Source organism: Vanessa atalanta, chromosome 5, assembly GCF_905147765.1.
Source record: "Vanessa atalanta chromosome 5, ilVanAtal1.2, whole genome shotgun sequence".
NCBI lineage: Eukaryota > Metazoa > Arthropoda > Insecta > Lepidoptera > Nymphalidae > Vanessa > Vanessa atalanta.
Window position 1 is genome coordinate 1,146,707 of NC_061875.1, and position 20,573 is coordinate 1,167,279.

At 32.1% G+C, this 20,573-nt stretch overlaps 1 protein-coding gene across 3 annotated transcripts in view; it reads right to left on the bottom strand.

The window, feature by feature from the left end:
* LOC125064335 (polypyrimidine tract-binding protein 1) overlaps positions 1-20,573 on the bottom strand; it is a 275,845-nt gene that overhangs the window by 249,290 nt on the left and 5,982 nt on the right. The window contains exon 2 of one of the 3 annotated variants that reach the window (XM_047671322.1): positions 11,111-11,273. The exons of the other annotated variants lie outside the window; for them this stretch is intronic. Within the exon in view, the coding sequence (XP_047527278.1) occupies positions 11,111-11,119 (9 nt within the window). The 5' untranslated portion in view covers positions 11,120-11,273. The remainder of the gene's footprint in view (positions 1-11,110; positions 11,274-20,573) is intronic. 3 annotated transcript variants of the gene reach the window in all.

Genomic DNA, 20,573 nt, shown 5'->3' on the forward strand with positions numbered 1-20,573 from the left:
AAATTATCTTAAAATTTTCGGATAACGCTTGAATCTTTAGAAACTTTTGTATAATGTGTATTATTTCTAAATATTTTTACAATTTTTAAAATCATTAAATTAAGAGAATAATATGTTCGTCATTGCAAAGTTATGTCGATCAGAAAAATTTACATCTGTCAAAAAGATCAAACTATCTTGTACAGGGTATAGTTATAAATACATAAGCGCTTATGTATTGATTTTTATTAATGTTTTAATGACGCATCGTGGGTATTTAGAGATATACTTTTTATATTATTGGCGGACTCGGTTATATAGAGATTTACTTTTTTATTTTATAGGCGGACGGGCGAATGGACCACCTCATGGTAAGTCTTAACCGCCCATCGACATTGGCGCTGTAGGAAATAACAACTATTATATTCATTGCAAATGTGCTATCAACTATGGGAACTAAGATGTAATGTCCCTTCTATTACACTAGCTCACTCAACCTTTGAACTGGAACACAAAAACACAAAGTATTTCTGTTTGCACAAAGTCTTATCACCAAGTACAACGTAACTTAAGGACTACCTTACGACAGCAATATCGTAAATTATTATTAATGCATGTGTCTAATTTCAACGAAATTCTGCCACATGTGTATTTCACCAAACCGCATTGGAGCAGCGTGATGGAATATGCTCCAAACCTTCTCCTCAAAGAGAGAGGAGGCCTTTAGCCCAGCAGTGGGAAATTAAGAGGCAGCTAATGTAAAAAAAAATCTAATGTCGTTGACAGTATATTTAGAAATTTAAATAATCTTAATAATGATTAGTAATTTTAGTTTATAAATTGTCTCGGTTTGAACTTTGTGCGAGCCGGTATGGTACGAAAAACTGCACCCCTCGATCTCAAGACGAATCAAGTTATTTAATTAAATCATTGATGCATACAACTTTAATAATTTTTCAATTAATTAATCTTCACCCAAAATCCATACTGCGAATTCCACTTTGACCTGTTGATTATGGAAATTAAACGCCTTTGATCAACGCAGTGCCACGTACTGATTCGTAATGGAATTCGCAAAAATTTGCATCATTAAAAGTCGATTGAATTTACCTGTTTTCATTTGGGCGCCGTTGACGCGGGCTATTGCAATCACGGCTGTCATTCTTGATTTTGAATTAATGAAGACGCACCGACGATTAAAACTTTTCACGACGAAATATTTTCGCATACATTTATTAATTAACTGTTTGTTTTTATTTTTTTTTTATTCTAAGGAAACGTTATAAAGACAAAATCTGTTTCAGAATCACGAAATAGCAGAACTCAACTCAATCTATACTATTGCTCCTTTTAATATTTTATAATGTCTTTATAAAATAAAGACATTTTTTTAATTAAACATATTACGCATATATATATATCATTTAGATAAAATTAAATATAATTAGAGAATTACTTTATGAGTGGAATAAAACCTCTTTCTTATTTCCCAGCAATAGACAAGGACAATTACATTAGTTTTTACTTACATAAGATGCAAGAACGTTTATTGATAGATCGAAAATTGTAGTTCAAGCGCAAAATAGATTAACTGTAGTGTAAGTTTGTACACAAAGTGGAGGGTCTGTCAATTGCCGAGCTCCGAACTTAGGACCTGAAAATCTGCAGCGGCAGAACTCTCCCAATAGATCAACTAGACAGAGGTAGATGCTATAAATATATTCCTTAAAGTCGTTTTTACTCAGGTGAATCGATTAAATTTCGTATGCTTCCGCGATTCGGCAAATTAGATCGGCACTCCAAACGGTCAGAAGTCGACACCGGGCCCTTCAGCTGATCTCACGCTATCCGTCCTCTTAGCAATCACGAGGAAATTTAAAAAACTTGTCAAGATTACATCGTTCAACGATGTTTGGTTCCATTTTATTAATCTTTATTAAATACTTTGCTTATCAGAAATGAACAGTGACAATAATGATTCGAAATTTGAAACTAAATAATCATATTAATTTTGTTATTTTACTATCAAAAATATATTTTTACTCATCTAGAAATAAACCTTAAAGTTTTAACAAAACAATTAATTAAGAAATATTTACACCATTAAATAAATACAGTTTTGAAATTATAAATTAATAATCGTTTAATATAAAATTAAGATATTGTACGAAGGAACCCTAAGCGGGAAGAAGATTATTCCCTTTTTCTCGCGGATCGGAAGCAGATCCCATTTCCTCCGACAACATCAAAGTCAGATAGCAATCAGTTTTTATTCGAATCAGCAATATTTTGTACGACATCGACTAGTTAGCTCGTTTCGTTCAATTTGTTTGACGTTAATTGTGCCAAGATAATATTTATTTTTATTAAACGACCTGCGTTTATATTTCGATTGAGTAAAATATACATTGTATAATGTACCTTTTTATATAAATAAAGCAAAGCGTAAAAACACTCAGGTTAAGATTTATTATTTGAATATTATAATTAGTGTTAATATTAATTTTAATATTGCGATATCGATTTATATACAGTGCGAGTTACTTTTTAATTTGTATACTTGATAGCTAGGTAGAGTGTCGCACTACGAAATAATTAAACCAAACGAACCAACTTTATTATCTTAGAGTGCGTGACAGCTACGCTTTACACTCGACAAACTTCATTCAGCTTTATTAGTGTGTGTGTACTTAGTAGCCAAGAGGTGGCTGCTATTTTTTCCCATGCTGGTTTGATAATCTAAGATTGTATATATTATTTAATTTCAACTCAACGACAACTTTTTTATGTTACCTACATTATTTCTATAACTTAAAGTAAAGCAACAAAAGTAAAGCACTCATAAATGACGTCATTGTGGAAAACTTAAATATAAAATTGACAATAATAATAATAATTTGAGTAAGAGAGCATAAATTTGAAATATTGATTAAAAAAACCACGGAACCATTAAATCATTGTAACATCGGCATCAATAAAGCAAAAAATAATCGTATACATCTACAGATGGCTATTACTCCCAAATACAACGTTTCAATCCGCTATTTCCTCAGCAGTCACAGGTGAGATTTATCTCCGGATAATTGGATAAAGAACGCGTTCGCGAGAAGTGATACGGTGTGGAAGAAGTCGAAAGAAAGGCAAAGGGGAGGAAAGAGGACTAATATGTTTGTTCGAGCGAACGATATTCCCGCTAACGTATAGAAATCAATATAACACCTGTTTCGATCAATAAATCACATGCATTTTGATATCGTATCACGATTAGCAACTAACGACAATGCTTATGCATTGTACGAACGCAATGATACGATATTCATATTTTTCAGTTCTCGTCGATTTCTTTGTTATTTGAACTAAAGTCGAATATAACCTGTATTAAGAATGTTATTGTTGCTAAGCAACAAATAACACGTGAATCGTAACCTATGATTACAGGTTCGAGTCACTGTTAATTTGTGTTTATAGTTTATTTAATGCTCGGTGAAGGAAAACATCGTAAGGAAACCTGCATATGTGATACGACTACAATATACTATTGAATTATCCTGTATTTATTCAATATGATATCGTGTTATTATAGGATAAATTTCAACGTAAAGTTACCACGGGTTCGGGAAGTAAATTCCACAGAGAATATCCGACATGAGAATCAGTTACTCTTTTCAACCAATTAAATTATATCCAATGAAATGATTACAAAATGAAAATCAACCAATAATAACGCCACGCTTTTCTATCGTCTATATAATGTTTGATCAGTGATACGACTGACTTATGAATGTATTTTTGAATTAAGTTTGACGATTTTTGTCCCAGTGATTATGGGACGATAGCTGCACATAAAAAAACGGTTATAGATGTGCAGAAAAATGAAGAGGATTCTTAATTGCTATTTACTAATTTGTTACGATCTAACAAAGAATTAATTTTAGAGAGTGGAAAAAAGTTACTGGTTGGTTAGAGAAGAGGAAAAAAATAATTAAAAACAAACAAAATTAAAGTAAATTGTTATCGACAGACTCCAATTCTAAGTTGATTAATAGATACAATTTAACATTAAAAAAATTATTTAAATAAATTTTCATAATTTTGGCGCCAATTGTAGACGAGTGACTTGCAGTTTACAATGAAATGAAATAAAAAAAAAAAAAAAAACGTCTACATATATAATCCTTGAACAAGTAATACGACTGACATAAGTCAGTAATAAAAATACTTTCATAAGAATGTCTTTTTGAAATGGTCAGTTAATACATTTACAGTATGTCGTTAAATAATCGATAACTTTGTATAGTTTAGATTGATTTTATTTTATCATGAGCCATATTTTTACAGTATTTAGTTCGATTCAAATATTTTTCAATCGTATCGTCCGTTATTTTTTCAGACTATTGATATTCCTTTACACGGCGTTTTATATCAAAGTATACTATGTTGTGATACCGGTTTTCATATTTAGATTATGTGTTTTGGAACTTGTATTTTTAAGCTACATGTTGGGCGTATTGATGATAAAATACTGGGCTTTGCAAAATTTTAAATTAAACGTATCTCTCATTTTAGTTAAGATAATTACCGATTCTTGAAACGATGGCCTATTTGGAAGAAGTTATTTTATGCTTACATTAGTGTGATCTGTGGGGCTAATTCGGTTAGAGCGCAGCAACTATTGCTATCAAATATATGTTGTAGATATCAAATCATATATATATATATATCAGTATTATGAACCTATGCAGTATATATATGTATGTTATGTCTCCTGCCTGAAAGTCAAAGAGCATTATCTCCACGCTTAATAACCGTAATAGCCCCGCTGGTGAACTTCACTTTCTCTGTTTCTTTCTATGGTACCCATACTTTTCCATATAATATTATTTTTGTCATGTATACTTGTTGGCAGGGCTTTGTGCTAGCCCGTCTGGGTAGGTACCACCAACTTATCAGATACTCTACCGCCAAACAGCAGTGCTCAGTAATGTTGTGTTCCGGTTTGAAGAGTGATTGAGACAGTGTAACTACAAGCACAAGGGTCATAACATCTTAGTTCCTGAGGTTAGTGTCGCATTGGTGTGATGTAAGGAATGGTTATTATTTCTTACAGCGCCAATGTATATGGGTTTTTTTTTATATTTGTAATGGAATAGGCGTTTGTCTTTCATCTCACTTGATGGAAAGTGTAGATGAAGACGAAGGTGGTACACGCCCATCCAAAAGAAACCTATTCACTCTACTCTTAAAGGCTCCAGAGTTCAACTTATCAGGAAAAATAGACCCAGGGAGGTCGATCCAAGTCTTGGCGATTCTCAAACCGCTGAGCTGTCAAACCGTTTAGTTCGTCTTTTGGGTAACAACGTATGTATGAAACTTTTGCTTGCGCTTAGTCGTCCGATAAAGGAATGGTTGGCTCAATCAGTTCGAATATATATATATATATATTTAATACATAATATATAAAGCAACTTCGTTTCAACTGTGTTTCCTACGACACGTCTCTTTTTTTTTTTAATAAACAATGTGATTTTTAATTCAATAATAGCAATCGTAACATAATTCTCCCTGAAAACCGCGACGGCTGAAATGTTATGCAAACATACGAATGAAACAAAGCGCCGTACCTAAAATGCGTTGGAAAATGTTTATTTGTAATTGTAATTACTGTTATTGGAAAGTATATTTTTCCAGTAATTCGAGCTCAAATTAAACCACGAATAAAGAGTAAATATTAATGAAAATAATGTAAAGGGAAAATCATTCTGTAAATGTTGGATATCAATTTTACCAATGTGATATCACAACGATGGCATTACTCTGCATTGTATACGATGTCATGTTTTTGTATATAATGTAATGACATGGTGCAAAATAATGATTATATACGAATTATTTAATGATAAATAATCATGTATATATTTATAACCGTTACCAAATGGTGAATTGATTAATATATAATCGTTTATATATGTATTTAATTACAAAAATAGGGTTCTGTGCTGTTGGTATTTGTGACGTAACCGTCTTCTTAATTCGAATTTAATTAGAATCGTTTAACCATTCAAGCGTGATTGAGTAACAAACAGCCAATCACACGAGCTTACGTATCCATAATATGAATTAGAGGAAACATAACAACCTTCTCTCAAAATTGTTCAAAAATTAGATTTTCTTATTATTGAACAAATATACTAAATACATAAATATACATATATGTGTATGTTCTCTATTTAGTCACACTTTTTCATTATATGAATGATTAAGCTACGTATTAATAATTACATTTAGCTTATTATAACTTTTCAACTTCGTAAAATTAGTAGAATTTTGTCTTATTTTACCGCCAAACAGTAATGCCTAGTATTGTTGTGTTCCTAGCGACAACCTCGAAAACTAAGATTTTACTTCCCTTGTGTCTATAGATATACCGACTCAATCAAACCTTCTGGTTTGAAGGGTGAGTGAGTCAAAAACAACATTACTAATTATTGCTGCGATGGTAGAAAATATGATGAGCGGGTGGTACCTAATTTGATGGGCTTGCATAAAACCCAGCCACCAAGTAATCTCAAACGGTATTTATTGTTTCAACAGTAATAATAATATCATTGATTTTTGATTTATTTACACGGGATATCTAAAAAATCTCACGCGTGATGTATTCTATAAATCTATAGAATAGATCTATAGAGTAAGCAACGGATTGCGTGCTATCTTTGAATATTGAAACGAGGTAGTAATTCCAAACTCTATTCTAATACGAAGAAATATTCTAGACTCGTGTTTAAATGAGCTTATTAATTACTAGTTTTCGCCTGCAGATTCACTTGTTTTAGGGTTAGAGTCAGGTCTTAACTATAAAACGGTATAATATGTCCTTCTTTGGAGTTCAAACTTCCTCAGATCAAATTTCTTCAAATTCGGTTCAGAGGTTGGAGGAGTCATGAAAGCGTAAAAGACAGACAGACTGACTGACAGACAGACAAACAGACGTTATTATTTAATTGGTGCACAGAAGTGTACTTCTTGGCGGTTCTTAAAAATATCACATTAAAAAAAATCTTCATCAATTAATTTTATTTTTCATTAAACAGTCTTATCTTTAATAGTTAAATATAACAATCTAATTGTATAATGATATTTTATCATATACAATTCATATTCATATAAAAATATGATGAATACATTGTAGAATATTTTGACAAAATCATAAAACACTGCGTACACCACATACAGGTGATTTACGGAATCCAATTTGGCCACACAGGGACTCAAAGACACAGAAAAATATTCATCAAAATTGGTGCAGCCATTAAGGAGTGAACTGACACACATATAGAAAAATTTTATATACATGTATATGTATATAAAATTCTTAAGTGTGTTAAGTTTAATACACACTGTAAACTTTACTTAGAAGTTTTATAAATAAGTTCATGCTTATATTAACGAACATTACACGAAAAAAATTCAGATTAACTAATACTTATTTTATTTAATTATTTGTCAAAGTTGTTCAATTCTGATGAAGTTATAAAAATTCTAAGTTATAAATGTATTCAGTTTATTTTATTGGAACTGTTGTTGATGGTACTATACATAATAAGTCCATACACGTAAAATCATTTGTCTTGACTAAGTATCATCGTACATCCAAAACTACTAAGAAAACAAAGCCGAAATGCGAAATAGAACTCTACATTATAAAATAAGCATTCGCTAAGAAAGGTTTCTTGGAAATTTCAACTTTAAGGAGTAATGGGAAGGGTAACTTTATATGGATTTCTTCAGTACGAAGCCGGGTTAGGCGGCCGGTAAATAATTAATACAGTTATTTTATAATACGGTAACATCCTTTATCAGACAGCCGAGATGGCTCAGTGGTTAAAACGCGAGCATCTTAGCCGATGATTTCGGGTTCAAACCAAGGCAGGCACCTATTAATTTTCATGTGCTTAATTTGTGTTTATATTTCATCTCGTGCTCGGCGGTGAAGGAAAACATCGTGAGGAAACCTGCACGTGTCTAATTTCACCGAAATTCTGCCACATATGTATTCCACAAACCCACATTGGAGCAGCGTGGTGGAGTATGCTTCAAACCTTCTCCTCGAAGGGAGAGGAGGCCTTAGCCCAGCAGTGGGAAATTTACAGGCTGCTAATTTAATGTAACATTTTCTTTAATGTCTTACAGCAAAATCAACTTATCAGTATGTAAAAAAAGCGATAACGTTTTTTTATAAAATAATAGTAAATTAAAATTAAGTCTGGAAAATTGCGATTCCATACGAACGTTCGCCACCCCACGCTGAATATAACAGTTACGAAACGTCCGCCCCCTTCACATGCCCGGAGGGAAGTGAGTGACATAGAGAGAGCGCTCCGCGCTCAAACGTTTCACTTAATTCCGAATAAATTACCTTAATTTGCAATTTATTTGTTAAATTAACATTAAACATTAATATATAGATATATTATGACTTATTCATTAATTTATTGGTGTTTTAATAATAATATAAATTAACTTATTGGATTTCGAAATTGTTGATCAATTTATAGTATTGTCGTGGATGACATTAGCTTTTTCCGTTTTCCGTTTTCGTGCGGAGCCGACTGACAATCTCACGCTTAAAAGCAGTCAGTTTCATATTGATGAGAGATAATAAAATGTTTACATTTATTTATTTTACATGTTCTCGAGCTCAGCGTTGAAGGAAAGCATCCGGAAAGAAACTTGCATTCGATGAAAAGCAGCATGTTGGATAAGGGTCTAAGTCTTCTCCTCAAATGCACTTTCCAATAGTCCAAGCTTTAGTCCAAAAGTGGGACATTTACTGGGGTACTTTACGTTACTCTAGCTTATATATATATTAAACACGATTACAAACCAATTATATGTAAACAAAAATCTTTATATAATACTTACATAACAATGTCACAAAATCCATAACGTCGTAATGATTTTTTTTGCATATTATTAGAGAATCCAATTACATTACATTAAATAAAAACGATAAATGTCGTAAAAACCCTTCGAAAGATGTATACACAAACTAAATCGATTTCAATACAAACCTTTTAAGTTTTTGATGTTCACATTAGGATACCACAGTCCCTTAACCCTACAAACATTACGTGTTACAATCATAGTAAATGGCGGTTTCATAGACTCCGAATGACCTTTCGAGATATCCATCCAAACTAATTATTATAAAGTACTTTAACTTTATAAAATGGAACATTGTACAAATCAAAATATATTAGCGGTAGGGTTTTGTGCAAGCAGGTGTGGGTAGGTACCGCTCATCACTCTACCGCTAAACAGCAATGCTTAGTATTATTGTATTCCGGTTTGAAAGGCGAGTGAGTCTAACTAGTCTTGACAATGTCAGGAATGTTAAATATTTTTAATAAAGGTTAATGAATTTGGGTGGTAGTTACCACTTACCATAAGGTGGTCGCGTGTACGTCCACATATATTATATATAAAAATAAAAAAAAATATTACGATCACGTTTGATTTTCCATTTATTATTAAATTAAATTTATATATATCACAATCAATAACATATAACTAAATTTATATATCTACCATAGTCAAATTCAAAGTCAAAAATCTTTATTCAATATAGAAGTGTTTACACTTGCTTATTGATTGTCAAAAATCTACCACCGATTCGGAATTTAGCACCTCAGACCTGAGAAGAATCGGCGAAAGAAACTCAGCGGGATATATATATTTTTTACCATTTTGCATGTACAATGATAATTATATTTTAGTTATTTGAAACAGCCTGGCGATCATTTCATTCCCAAGGTGTGCAGCCAACTAAAAAGTCATTAGTGTTGTAATATCCTTTAGCACACAAACAAATATAAATTACCGTATGTTTACTAATACTATTAATGCAAAAGTATAGTATTAGCACTATTGTCTGTCTGTTTTCACGGCCGAACCAATGTAACAAATTTGATGCAAGTTGTTGTTAATATATGTGGAGATACTGGATATCATACATAGGCTTTTTATATCTAACGCCTGACGATTAACCGCAATGCAAGCGAACTACACGACTACTAATCACCTATATAATCTTGTGAAAATATATTTTTGAATATATGATATAATTTTACTAATCGACATAGTTACAAAAATCTGCCGCATTAATTACTGAAATGATTACCTGGCCCCAAGAAGGGTTTATTGGCTTTTTAAGAGTCAAAAACTTGGTTATAAAAGTGTTTAGTCAGTCTATATTTTTTAACATGTTTATACAACGATTTTCATTTTAAATAACATTAACAGCCTGTAAAATTCTCACTGCTGGGCTAAGGCCTCCTCTCCATTTGAGGAGATCTTTTGGAGCATATTCCACCACGCTGCTCCAATGCGGGTTAATGGATTCACATTCGACAGAATTTCGTTGAAATTAGACACATGCATCTTTCCTCACGATATTTTCGTTCACCGCCGAGCACCAGATGAATTATAAACACAAATTAAGCACATGAAAAATCAGTTGTGCTTTCCTGGGTTTGACACCGTAATCATCGGTTAAAATGCACGCGTTCTAACCACTGGACCATCTCAGTACCTCTATATAAAAAATAAATATATACAAAAACACATTCAGGTTAATGGTATTATTACATAACAATGGAACACAGGTTACAAAAGTTAGTCAAACATGTGATCGAATAGTATTAAAAGAAAATATTGTGAACAAAATAGTTAAACGTATCTATCTACGATCTATACTTACAACGAATACTTCTCGACGGCAAGAACATTTTATCCCAGCAAGTAAATAAAAACACATTCCTATAAACATTAATCAACAAAAAGTGCAAAATTTATAAAAAAATAAATAAATCAACAGTAAGTATACTAATGCGAAGCGAGCCTAAAAGAGTGAGCGAGATAGAATAAATTCCGATTCAAAACTACAATTCGAAATTCGAAAATTGAAATAAGATAAAACAAAAGATCGAAAATTTTAAAGATACACATTGCACGAAAATCTCGAACGATGGATGGGTGATTTAGACATATTTACAAAGTAAAGCCCACACAGAGAAGGGTTAGCGTGGCGTAATTCAAGAGCGGTGAATAATTCATACAGAATTCTGATTACCTTGACCATTTCACGTAATGCGACGGTCCTAGTGGCCTCTAGGTGCGGACGCCAAACCCGTTCTTTACGCCAAGCGATATTTAAGTCACTTATGGTCTAACACACCGCTCTTTTTAAAGTCTATATAACTGTCTTCGTACGTTGTTCAGGATAATAGCGGGCCCTGAAAATTAATTAAAGAGTTAACTTCGAAACGAGGTAAATAAAACACTCAATCAAACGAAGCCGACCATTGTTTTAAATACACTTTAATGAATTACAATATTTTAGATTTTATTCAACATCAATGCAGTATAAATATATATTTAAAAAAAAAAAAACATTCGTTAAAGACTGTCGTTTTTTTATTTATTTAAAATGTACAAATAAAAGGCAACACGTTTTCATTACTTATAAATAACTTAAGCGTTTAATTTTTTTATTATTATGTACAGCAAAGGGTGTAAAATATAAATATTTCATGAACGAACCGAGTACTTGCGGTGAGAGTATCACGAGCGTCGTCAGGTTAAATCGACAGTGAAATAGGTAACCAATTTAGTTGACTCCGGTGTAGATATCTCAGTATTTTTTTCTTTTTAACCGAGTTTCGAGTTTGCTCGACGGAATTAGTTTACGCCAACGTTTGATCGGATATTCCTTTAAAGAAGTTAAGCGACGCTCCGTAACGAGTAATTCGTGCACCATTATACAAATAGCGGGATATTTTTGAGTATTTTTTGATGTAATTGAACTCGTTAGTGATTTCTGATTGAGGGCATTCTATGAACTTTGGCGAAGTTTTTGATTGGATTTGTTTCCAATAAGTTTCGCATCGGTTAAGTTTTGTGAAATTTGTGTTTAATTTATTTGCGTCTTATGGCTAATGTTTTGGTATAACTTGTTTCTTTGTAATGAGATAGCACAAGAATTTCATTTACGAGCTACAGAACAGCGTTGGTTTTAATGACAAAGCGTTTATGTGCGTTTACGTATACTCAGATAGATAAATAAATAAGACTGACTTTTAATGTGAAATGAATTTAATTCATCTCCTTGGAACCATTTAAAAAAAGAAAACAGTAATATCGAATATATAAAATGTTAATTTATAATAAATAATAATAATGTTTAATAAAACTTTACAAATATAAGTTCTTCTTTTGATACACATGAAAAATGATAACCTTTTATATTATGATATGTTCAAGGCGATCTGACGTCACAGTTTATTTCTAAAATAAATTTATAGTTATTACTATCTCATGTCTCAGACTTGTATTGTACGATTTTCGATTTTGATTTTGTAGTTTTCTTTATAATTTATATGTTAAACATCTATCATAACATTCTAGGTGATATATTCAATATTATAATCACAGCATTTTTTTAACTTTGCCTTTTTGTCAGTGCTGAATTATTGCTGTCGTACCAAAGAGGTTTGTGCAAAATAAGGTTAACGTGTACCATCTGTTCACAAATGCATATGTACGTATATATTCAATTTCCAGGTACTTCAACGATTAATAGAATATTAAAAGCAAAAAACAATGAAGAAATAATACCGCTAAAATGTAAGAAAGAAAAACTGTTATTAAGGAAAATTTGTCACAAAAGAGCAGGTAAGGGGAAGATACCCATTTCGGCGCCCTAATTACGGAACTTTTGTACAATACGAGCATACCTACCTGCGAAATTTTTGTACCTCGCGTAATAGATCATCCGTGAACTTAAGAATTACACGAGCACCTTTTCTTATACTTACATAATTTTTTTTTTCTTTAACATATTATAAATTGCCATAAGTGTCTAACGCTTTCGAAATCGACTATTTTACTTTTATACATCGAGTGTCAGAAAACACCGAAAAGGTTTCATTAATAAATTGTTTAATTAAAACTGTGTCCAAGTTTATGAAAGAACTTATTATGAATGCAAATTTAAAAATGAGTTGAATTTTTTCTCTTTGACATTTGTTTTTTTTTCAGGTTATTAAAGCACAATGAAAATGAATATTCAGCCTTCAATTACAATAATACTTAAGATAACAACAGATATATTCCTCGAGCCTCTCTAATAATTTTTAACGACATTATATTAAAACAGAAGTATGTTTAATATTATAAGAATTATATTATTATATGAGAATTCGTTTTATTATATAACGATACTATTTTTCTTTTTCGGCTTTATTAACGTTCGATAGTAGGGTCTTGCTAAGTATTTATTTGAGTATATGTAAAATCTAGCTAGAATAATCGAGTTCCCGCGTAATAAGTAATAATATTAAAGAGCAATGCCTTAATTGTTATGTTTCAATTTAAATGGACCTTAGATCATATGGTTAGCGGCGCAAGAACGACTAATGAAGTGCATGTACCATTATCGCTTGCCTTTGAATTTCAAACAAAAATGCTTTAATTTTAAAGTCTTTTTAAACATACTTTACAAAAATTATAGCTACAGATTATAGCATTAAGAAAGGCGTTATAGCTCCACCATTAGCCTGTTAAATTCGCATGTACATTATGTCGTTATAAATTCAAGGCGTTCACAATGCTTCGACAATTTCACACAAGCAGATTTACCTTGAGAAGTTTAACGGGCGCTTCGAACATTAAAAATTGAAAAAGTCTCAAGAAGATGTGGCTGTAACGGTAAATATTGAAGTTGGAAAGCTCAAGAAAACAATGAAAGTCGAGTGGATAAAGCCGCCATGTAAATATATAATCAGGTTATATAATGCGTCGTATTTATACGGGGTCGTTAAACGATATACTCGTACCCTACATTAAAACATTAAGCGCAAAAATAAAACGTTCGAATTTCATAAAGCAAATCGATCTTCATGCAAATATCAGAACGCTGTTTACAAAAAATGGTTTCTATTTTTAAAAACTTTTTTCTATACAAATATTCAGTCTGTATTTTCTTAAATTCCTACAAGGAATACTTACGTCATAAAATTTACAGACACATGTAAAAATCCTCTCACACTAAACACATACAAATGTGTATTTATAGATAATGTTTGTTGAAGTTAATTTATGTCAAAAGCTAATTACTACAATAAGAATATTATGGAAGGGCGGGATCTTGAAGAGTATTGTCAAGCTTAAAGTAAGTTAATATGTTTGTTAAATAAAGTTACTCTTTAAATCTATTCAATAGCTTTACTGACTTAGATAACAATCTATCTCGCGAGATTGTAAACTGTCGAAATAATGTGAACGGTATCTTACAATAAAACGTTTAAAATATTAAAAAAGTTTTTTTTCAATTCAACTAAAAATCAATCTTATAGATTAAAATCTCCTGAAGATTATGGATTATTAGCCATAAGTTATGATTAAACTGAGTTTTATTATCATGCCCAAGTATGAAATAGTAAAAAAACCGGCAAGAAACTCCGTGACATTTCTTCGTAAATAAAATACATAGATGCACACATACAACACAACTTCACAGAACTGCAAATGTAATCTTAAACATCCCTCCCGAGATTTTAGTTTCATTTTAGAGAATATTATAGTTTATTTAAATAATACTAAAACGTTAATAAAGTGCGGTCCTAAACTAACAACACGATATTCTTTGAAACCGGCGCCCGCAGCACGTATTTTATCTAAAGACGTAGTTATGAAGGTTGCATTAGCTACATTAAATGATAAAAATATATAATTAAAATTATATTCCATATTTTTAATAATACTAGCTAAACTGGCGGCTTTACGGTTATTTATAAATACGTAAACCATCCCCTATTTTACTCGCGAAGGGTTAACTACTTGGAAGAATTAAAAAATGTACCTTTGTCCTTCCCCGACTGAAACTATATCCATACCAAATTTCATCAAAATCGGTTTGATGAAATTTGGTATGGAAAATTTCGAACTCTTTTTTTTTACCTCGTCACGCTTAAACCGCGTTAAACAGACATAACTATATTCGTATTGATAATATTAGTACAGATCATAAAGCTGAAGCGGTTTATGTTTGAACGCGTACTGGGCTTTAATTATCAGGATTAAGCGGTCCTATTTATTTATTTATTAGGTTTGCTAGCTATATTTACATTCGCCATTCTTACATAAATACATAATTAGGTATACATCCATAGATTATGTAAAATCATTTAAAAGCAAACACTTAATTACAATTATTTGATAAATAGACGAAAAAGCCTACCGGTTAGAACGCGTGCATCGTGAACGATGTATGCGGGTTCAAGCCCAGTCGAGCACCACTGAATTTTATTAATCCAATTTTTGCTCGGTGATAAAGAAAAACATGGCAACATCTGCGTTTGTCATATTTCAATGAAATTGGCCTTATGTCTATTACCAATCATCATTGAAGCACCGTGGTGGAATAAGCTGTAAACCTTCTGAAAGGGAGAAGGCCCCCTACCTTAGCCTTCCGGTAGGACATTAACAGACTGTTACCTTTTATTTTGATAAGACCTTTTGCGTTAGATAGCTTATTTATTAAGACACTCAATAGGCTACATATACAAGGGAGCTGAGCAGTATCGTTAGAAGCGGATAAAACCGGATAAGTTGTTTATTTGAACGAGCTAATTTCTGGATCTAGATCACGGTTTGAAGAAATCTCTTTAAGTTTGATAGTCCATTTACTGAGAAATATTAAAGGCTTATATGAACAGTACTATTACACTCGGGGAGCACTAACGTTTAAAGATGAAACTGCGTGGAACAGCTATATATAAAACTAGCGACCCGCCCCGGCTTCGCACGGGTGCAATGCTGATTCTAAAAATTCTACAGAATGTCTTACGTTTACACTTTTTCTGTCATTAGACAATACAAACCGCTATGTCCCTTTATTTTAAATCTGTAATATCTTCGAAAATATTCATTTAAAATACATGCTTTAAAGGGCCATATCGATCTATATTAACTTCACAATGTATTTAAGGTACTTAATTGGATAAGGATTAATCCTGTATTGTTTAAAATCAGTATCAATGTTTCTCTACTATATTGTGAACGTATTATACATATAAACCTTCGTCTTGAATCAATCTAGATAGATTGATTAAATTTTATTTACATACAACGGATTTTGATGCGGTTTTTTTTAATTTTAAATTAAAAAAACCGCATCAAAATCCGTTGTGTAATTTTAAAGATCTAAGCATTCATAGTTTATACTATGTAATGTACATGTACATGTACATGTTCCTACTTTATACTATGTAATGATAATGCTGAAGTAAGAAGTACGCGATGAAGACGATTTTTTTTTTATGGCATTGTTTGGCGGACGAGCATATGGGCCACCTGATGGTAAGTGGTCACCACCGCCCATAGACAAAGGCGCTGTAAGAAATATTAACCATTCCTTACATCACCTATGCGCCACCAACCTTGGGAACTAAGATTATGTCCCTTGTGCCTGTGATTACACTGGCTCACTCACCCTTCTAACCGGAACACGACAATACAGTCTACTGTTATTTGGCGGTAGAATATCTGATGAGTGGGTGGTACCTACCCAGACGGGCTTGCACAAAGCACTACCACCAAGTAAAAAATTTAAATATTTTATATAAACGTAATATTACGGGATCTATATGACCCTAACATATATTTCAAATATTTGCTTTTATTTTATTTTAGTATCGGAGATAAATCTGAAACCGCATCAGGGTCTGCAGCCGCAGAATAAAATATCACAGTTTATATGATATAAGGAAATTTTATATGTTTATGTTTCAAAATGAAAATCATGATATTCTTTAATCGAGTAGGCTCATAAAAGCGCTGAATTGTCATGTCAAAGTGTAGAATTTAATGTGAATCTACCGGTTCGGAAAATAGATACCGAGAAGAACCGGCAAGAAACTTGTAATGTTGTGACATGAGCTTTAATTTTTTTAACATGCCAAGATAAAAATAACGACATTTATGATAATTTACCAATGAATCGATATCAAACTTTAAGCTTCCATTAAATACTTCTTCTATACTAATATAAAAAAGGAAAATTGGTTTATTTGTATGTATGGAGGTGATGTATATACAACAGAAGTGCTCAGTATTGTTGTGTTTCGGTTTGAAGGGTGAGTGAGCCAGTGTAACTACAGGCACAAGGGACGTAACATCTTAGTTCCCAAGGTTGGTGGCGCATTGGTGATGTAAGGAAGATGTAAGGAACATAATTCGTTTTTTTACTGTATTGGTTGGCAGAAGAGCAGTTGGCGAAAGGCCATGATGGTAAGTGGTCACCACCACCCATAGACAACGGCACTGTAAGAAATATTAACCATTCCATACATCGCAAATCCGCCACCAATCAAAATGTTTTGTTCCTTGCACAAAGCCCTCCCACAAAATATAATTAATAAAAAATATAATGTTTAGTTAAAGCCAAAAACTGTATTAAATATAGTGGTGTTCCAACTTTTTATTGATTGGTAAAATCTTATACTCGATTGGAAATAAATATCTCAAAGACCAATCGGCGAAGCGAACTCAGTGAAATTTTTGTTTCTCGTCTGTAATCTTGAAAGTTGTTATTTATTTATTTAAAGGAAGACAAAGAGAATATCCATATTTATTGTAGATAAAAGATAAAATAATATATATTGTTTCTTTGCCCAAAGGAAACTTCCATCTAAACAACAGGAAATACCTATCTATACAACCAAAATTTAGCAAACATCGTCGTATCAAAAACATTATTAGTGAAGTTTATCAGTATCTCAGCGCTATCTATCGGTATCATGTCTGTGAACCGATGTCTCTATAAAACAAATACACTGTTTGACTATACCCTTAATCAGTAAAGTCTCCAGAAGTTAAGCAATCGCCAACAGGCGAACCAATGATTATATTCTCTTCCATAAATAGTATAAAAAATAAAAGACATAAATTGACCTCGGACACAAATCTGTCTCTCGTAGAGTTACAAGTTCAAGGAAGCTGTGTACTTAATCAACTGAGGATTAAGTCGTCTTCGCCGGAAACAAGCGTCCAGAGCCGCTCAGTCGCTAGACGTCTGATTGCTAAGTCGCTTTCATAATTATTTATCAAGTCATCTTGCAAAAAAATCTCCTTTTTATTAAAGGCATAATATAATAAATAATTTACATATTTAAAAATATATACATTGTTGCATAAAAGATTTATGTAATATGTTTGAATTTACGGCGATGATAAAACAAAATTTTTGGTAATGTCCTCTCGACTGATTCACGGTAGCCATTTCAAGGAGGAGTCATATATGCAGGATCTATTTGAGTGTGCAAGTGTGTGTAAAAACACAGGTGCACTCCCTATTCCTTCACTCTGTATTCTCTTAATTCTTATCATCCAATGGAACAGAAAATCTGACATGACCGGAAATCTTTCAGTGCAGCACCAACAGTTTTATGTGTTGTCGGTGCTCGAGTGTCTTGTAATTGCCAACTTCTACATTCTAGGTTACAGAGAATTTTTTATATTTTTTTTTTTTTTACAAAAATTTCATTATTTTTTAAATAGACAGACGAACGGAGAGGTTTTTGTAAATGTAAGTCTATCTTTTCATTAGTTTAATTTGTACATTACATTACATTAGCAGCCCGTAAATGTCCCACTGCTGGGATAAAGGCATCCTCTCCCTTTGAGGAGAAGGTTTGGAGCATATTCCACCACGCTGCTCCAATGCGGGTTGGCGGAATACACATGTGGCAGAAATTTTTGGTTTAATTTAGTTGTTCTCAAAATCGACATTAATCTTTTATATCGGTAACAAAGCAGTTCAACCATAAAGTTTGAAAGTTTCTAGAATATCGTCACGTGGTACACCAGATCAAAACTATATTTTAGAGAATGAAAATCACGACTCTCTATCATTATTTATCGTCACCAAATCATGACCTTTACAGAATGATGGAAAACCTTTTCCATGTCCGCATTCAATTATAGACGTTACTACATGAAGAATAGAGTGTATTATAATAATAGATTACTCTTAGTCTGGACCCAAATCGTGATTGCTTGAACCAACCCTTCAATTAAAAGGAGTACGGTGTTAAATATTAACTCACAGATTACTTCATCATCTGTGAACAATTTTTAATGTTTCTCATGTTACTTAAATAGAATAAAGTAAAATTACTCTTTCTTTTATGAAATACTAGCTTAAAAAGTAGCCTATATCCATTCTAGGAGTTCAATCTTTATTCATAGGAAACGTCATCAAAATCCTTTCAGTAGTTTACCATTCATAATATAAGTATATCATAGAAATATTTCTAGAAGATAAACCCCTTCAATGTTACTAATAATTTGAAAGTAGAAACCTACAGAAGTTTATGTCCAGTGGCTTCGAAAGGTCAGTCTCTTGAGTTTTTGGGACAATGAAAAACAAAAACTTTCCCCTTTACAAAGTCAGTTAAAAAGAGCTATTGCCATCAATTGTCACCTGTAGGCAATAAGCGAGAACAAAAACTTAGCTGTTGGGATGGCTTTTATTAGAAAACTTTTACCAACAATATAAGGAGTATGGAAAAATAAAGCTTTCGTACGTGGTACAAATAAAACATAACGACCAACGACAGTTAGGTAAAAATATATATTTTTAAGTATAACAAGTACTCGATTAAAATAGTTTAAGGTGAATAAGCAAACGTGAATATATTTCATAATATATAATAACCATTATTGATTAACGTTTTGTAAGTAAAGACCTTCATGTATTTCTGTAGAGGTATTCAGTAAACTCGAAACTCACCGCAGAAGACGAACATGAAATTTCACAATGAGATATGACATTCACTATAACAATCATCATCAATCAATTTATAGGATTCACTTGTCAATTTGTCACAAATGATATACGAAGCGAATTCTAATAGAATCACATTCCTAACTTGTAAAAAATAAACAAGTATCCAGGCAATCCGCTTTTAGTTTCAACTAGATTATTTTGGTCAGTTCAATTTTTAAATAAAACAACTTAAATTTATATTTTAAACAACGCAGATAAAAACGTAAATAATGTTCTATTATATAGATCTCGATTTTATATTGGCGAAAAATATTATAGTGGACAAATCTGTGTCCTGAAACTGACCTGAACACGACCGATGAGATCCCGCGGAGATATACTTACTAACTAACTTTAATAAATATTAAATTGTCTATCATATCAGACGCTATCGGTTTTCAATTACTCATTCACGTCCTTCAAAACCACCTTAAAATCAATGAGAAATATTTTAATTACTTTTTACGAAATTGAAAACACGACTAAACAAAACGAAGTAACTTTTATCGAGCGATGTTTCAATTGTAATCCTTAAGTCTCAATATTTTCTGCAGAAGTCTGTTATTTGTTCGACTTTCATTCGAAGATTGGACATCGATACAACATCTAGGTAAGAGATAAATGTTATTTGAACGCTGGAAACATAACGAACGTTCGTCATTAGCAAGCAAACGTTCAGATATTTATGTCTGAATTTATTTATCTA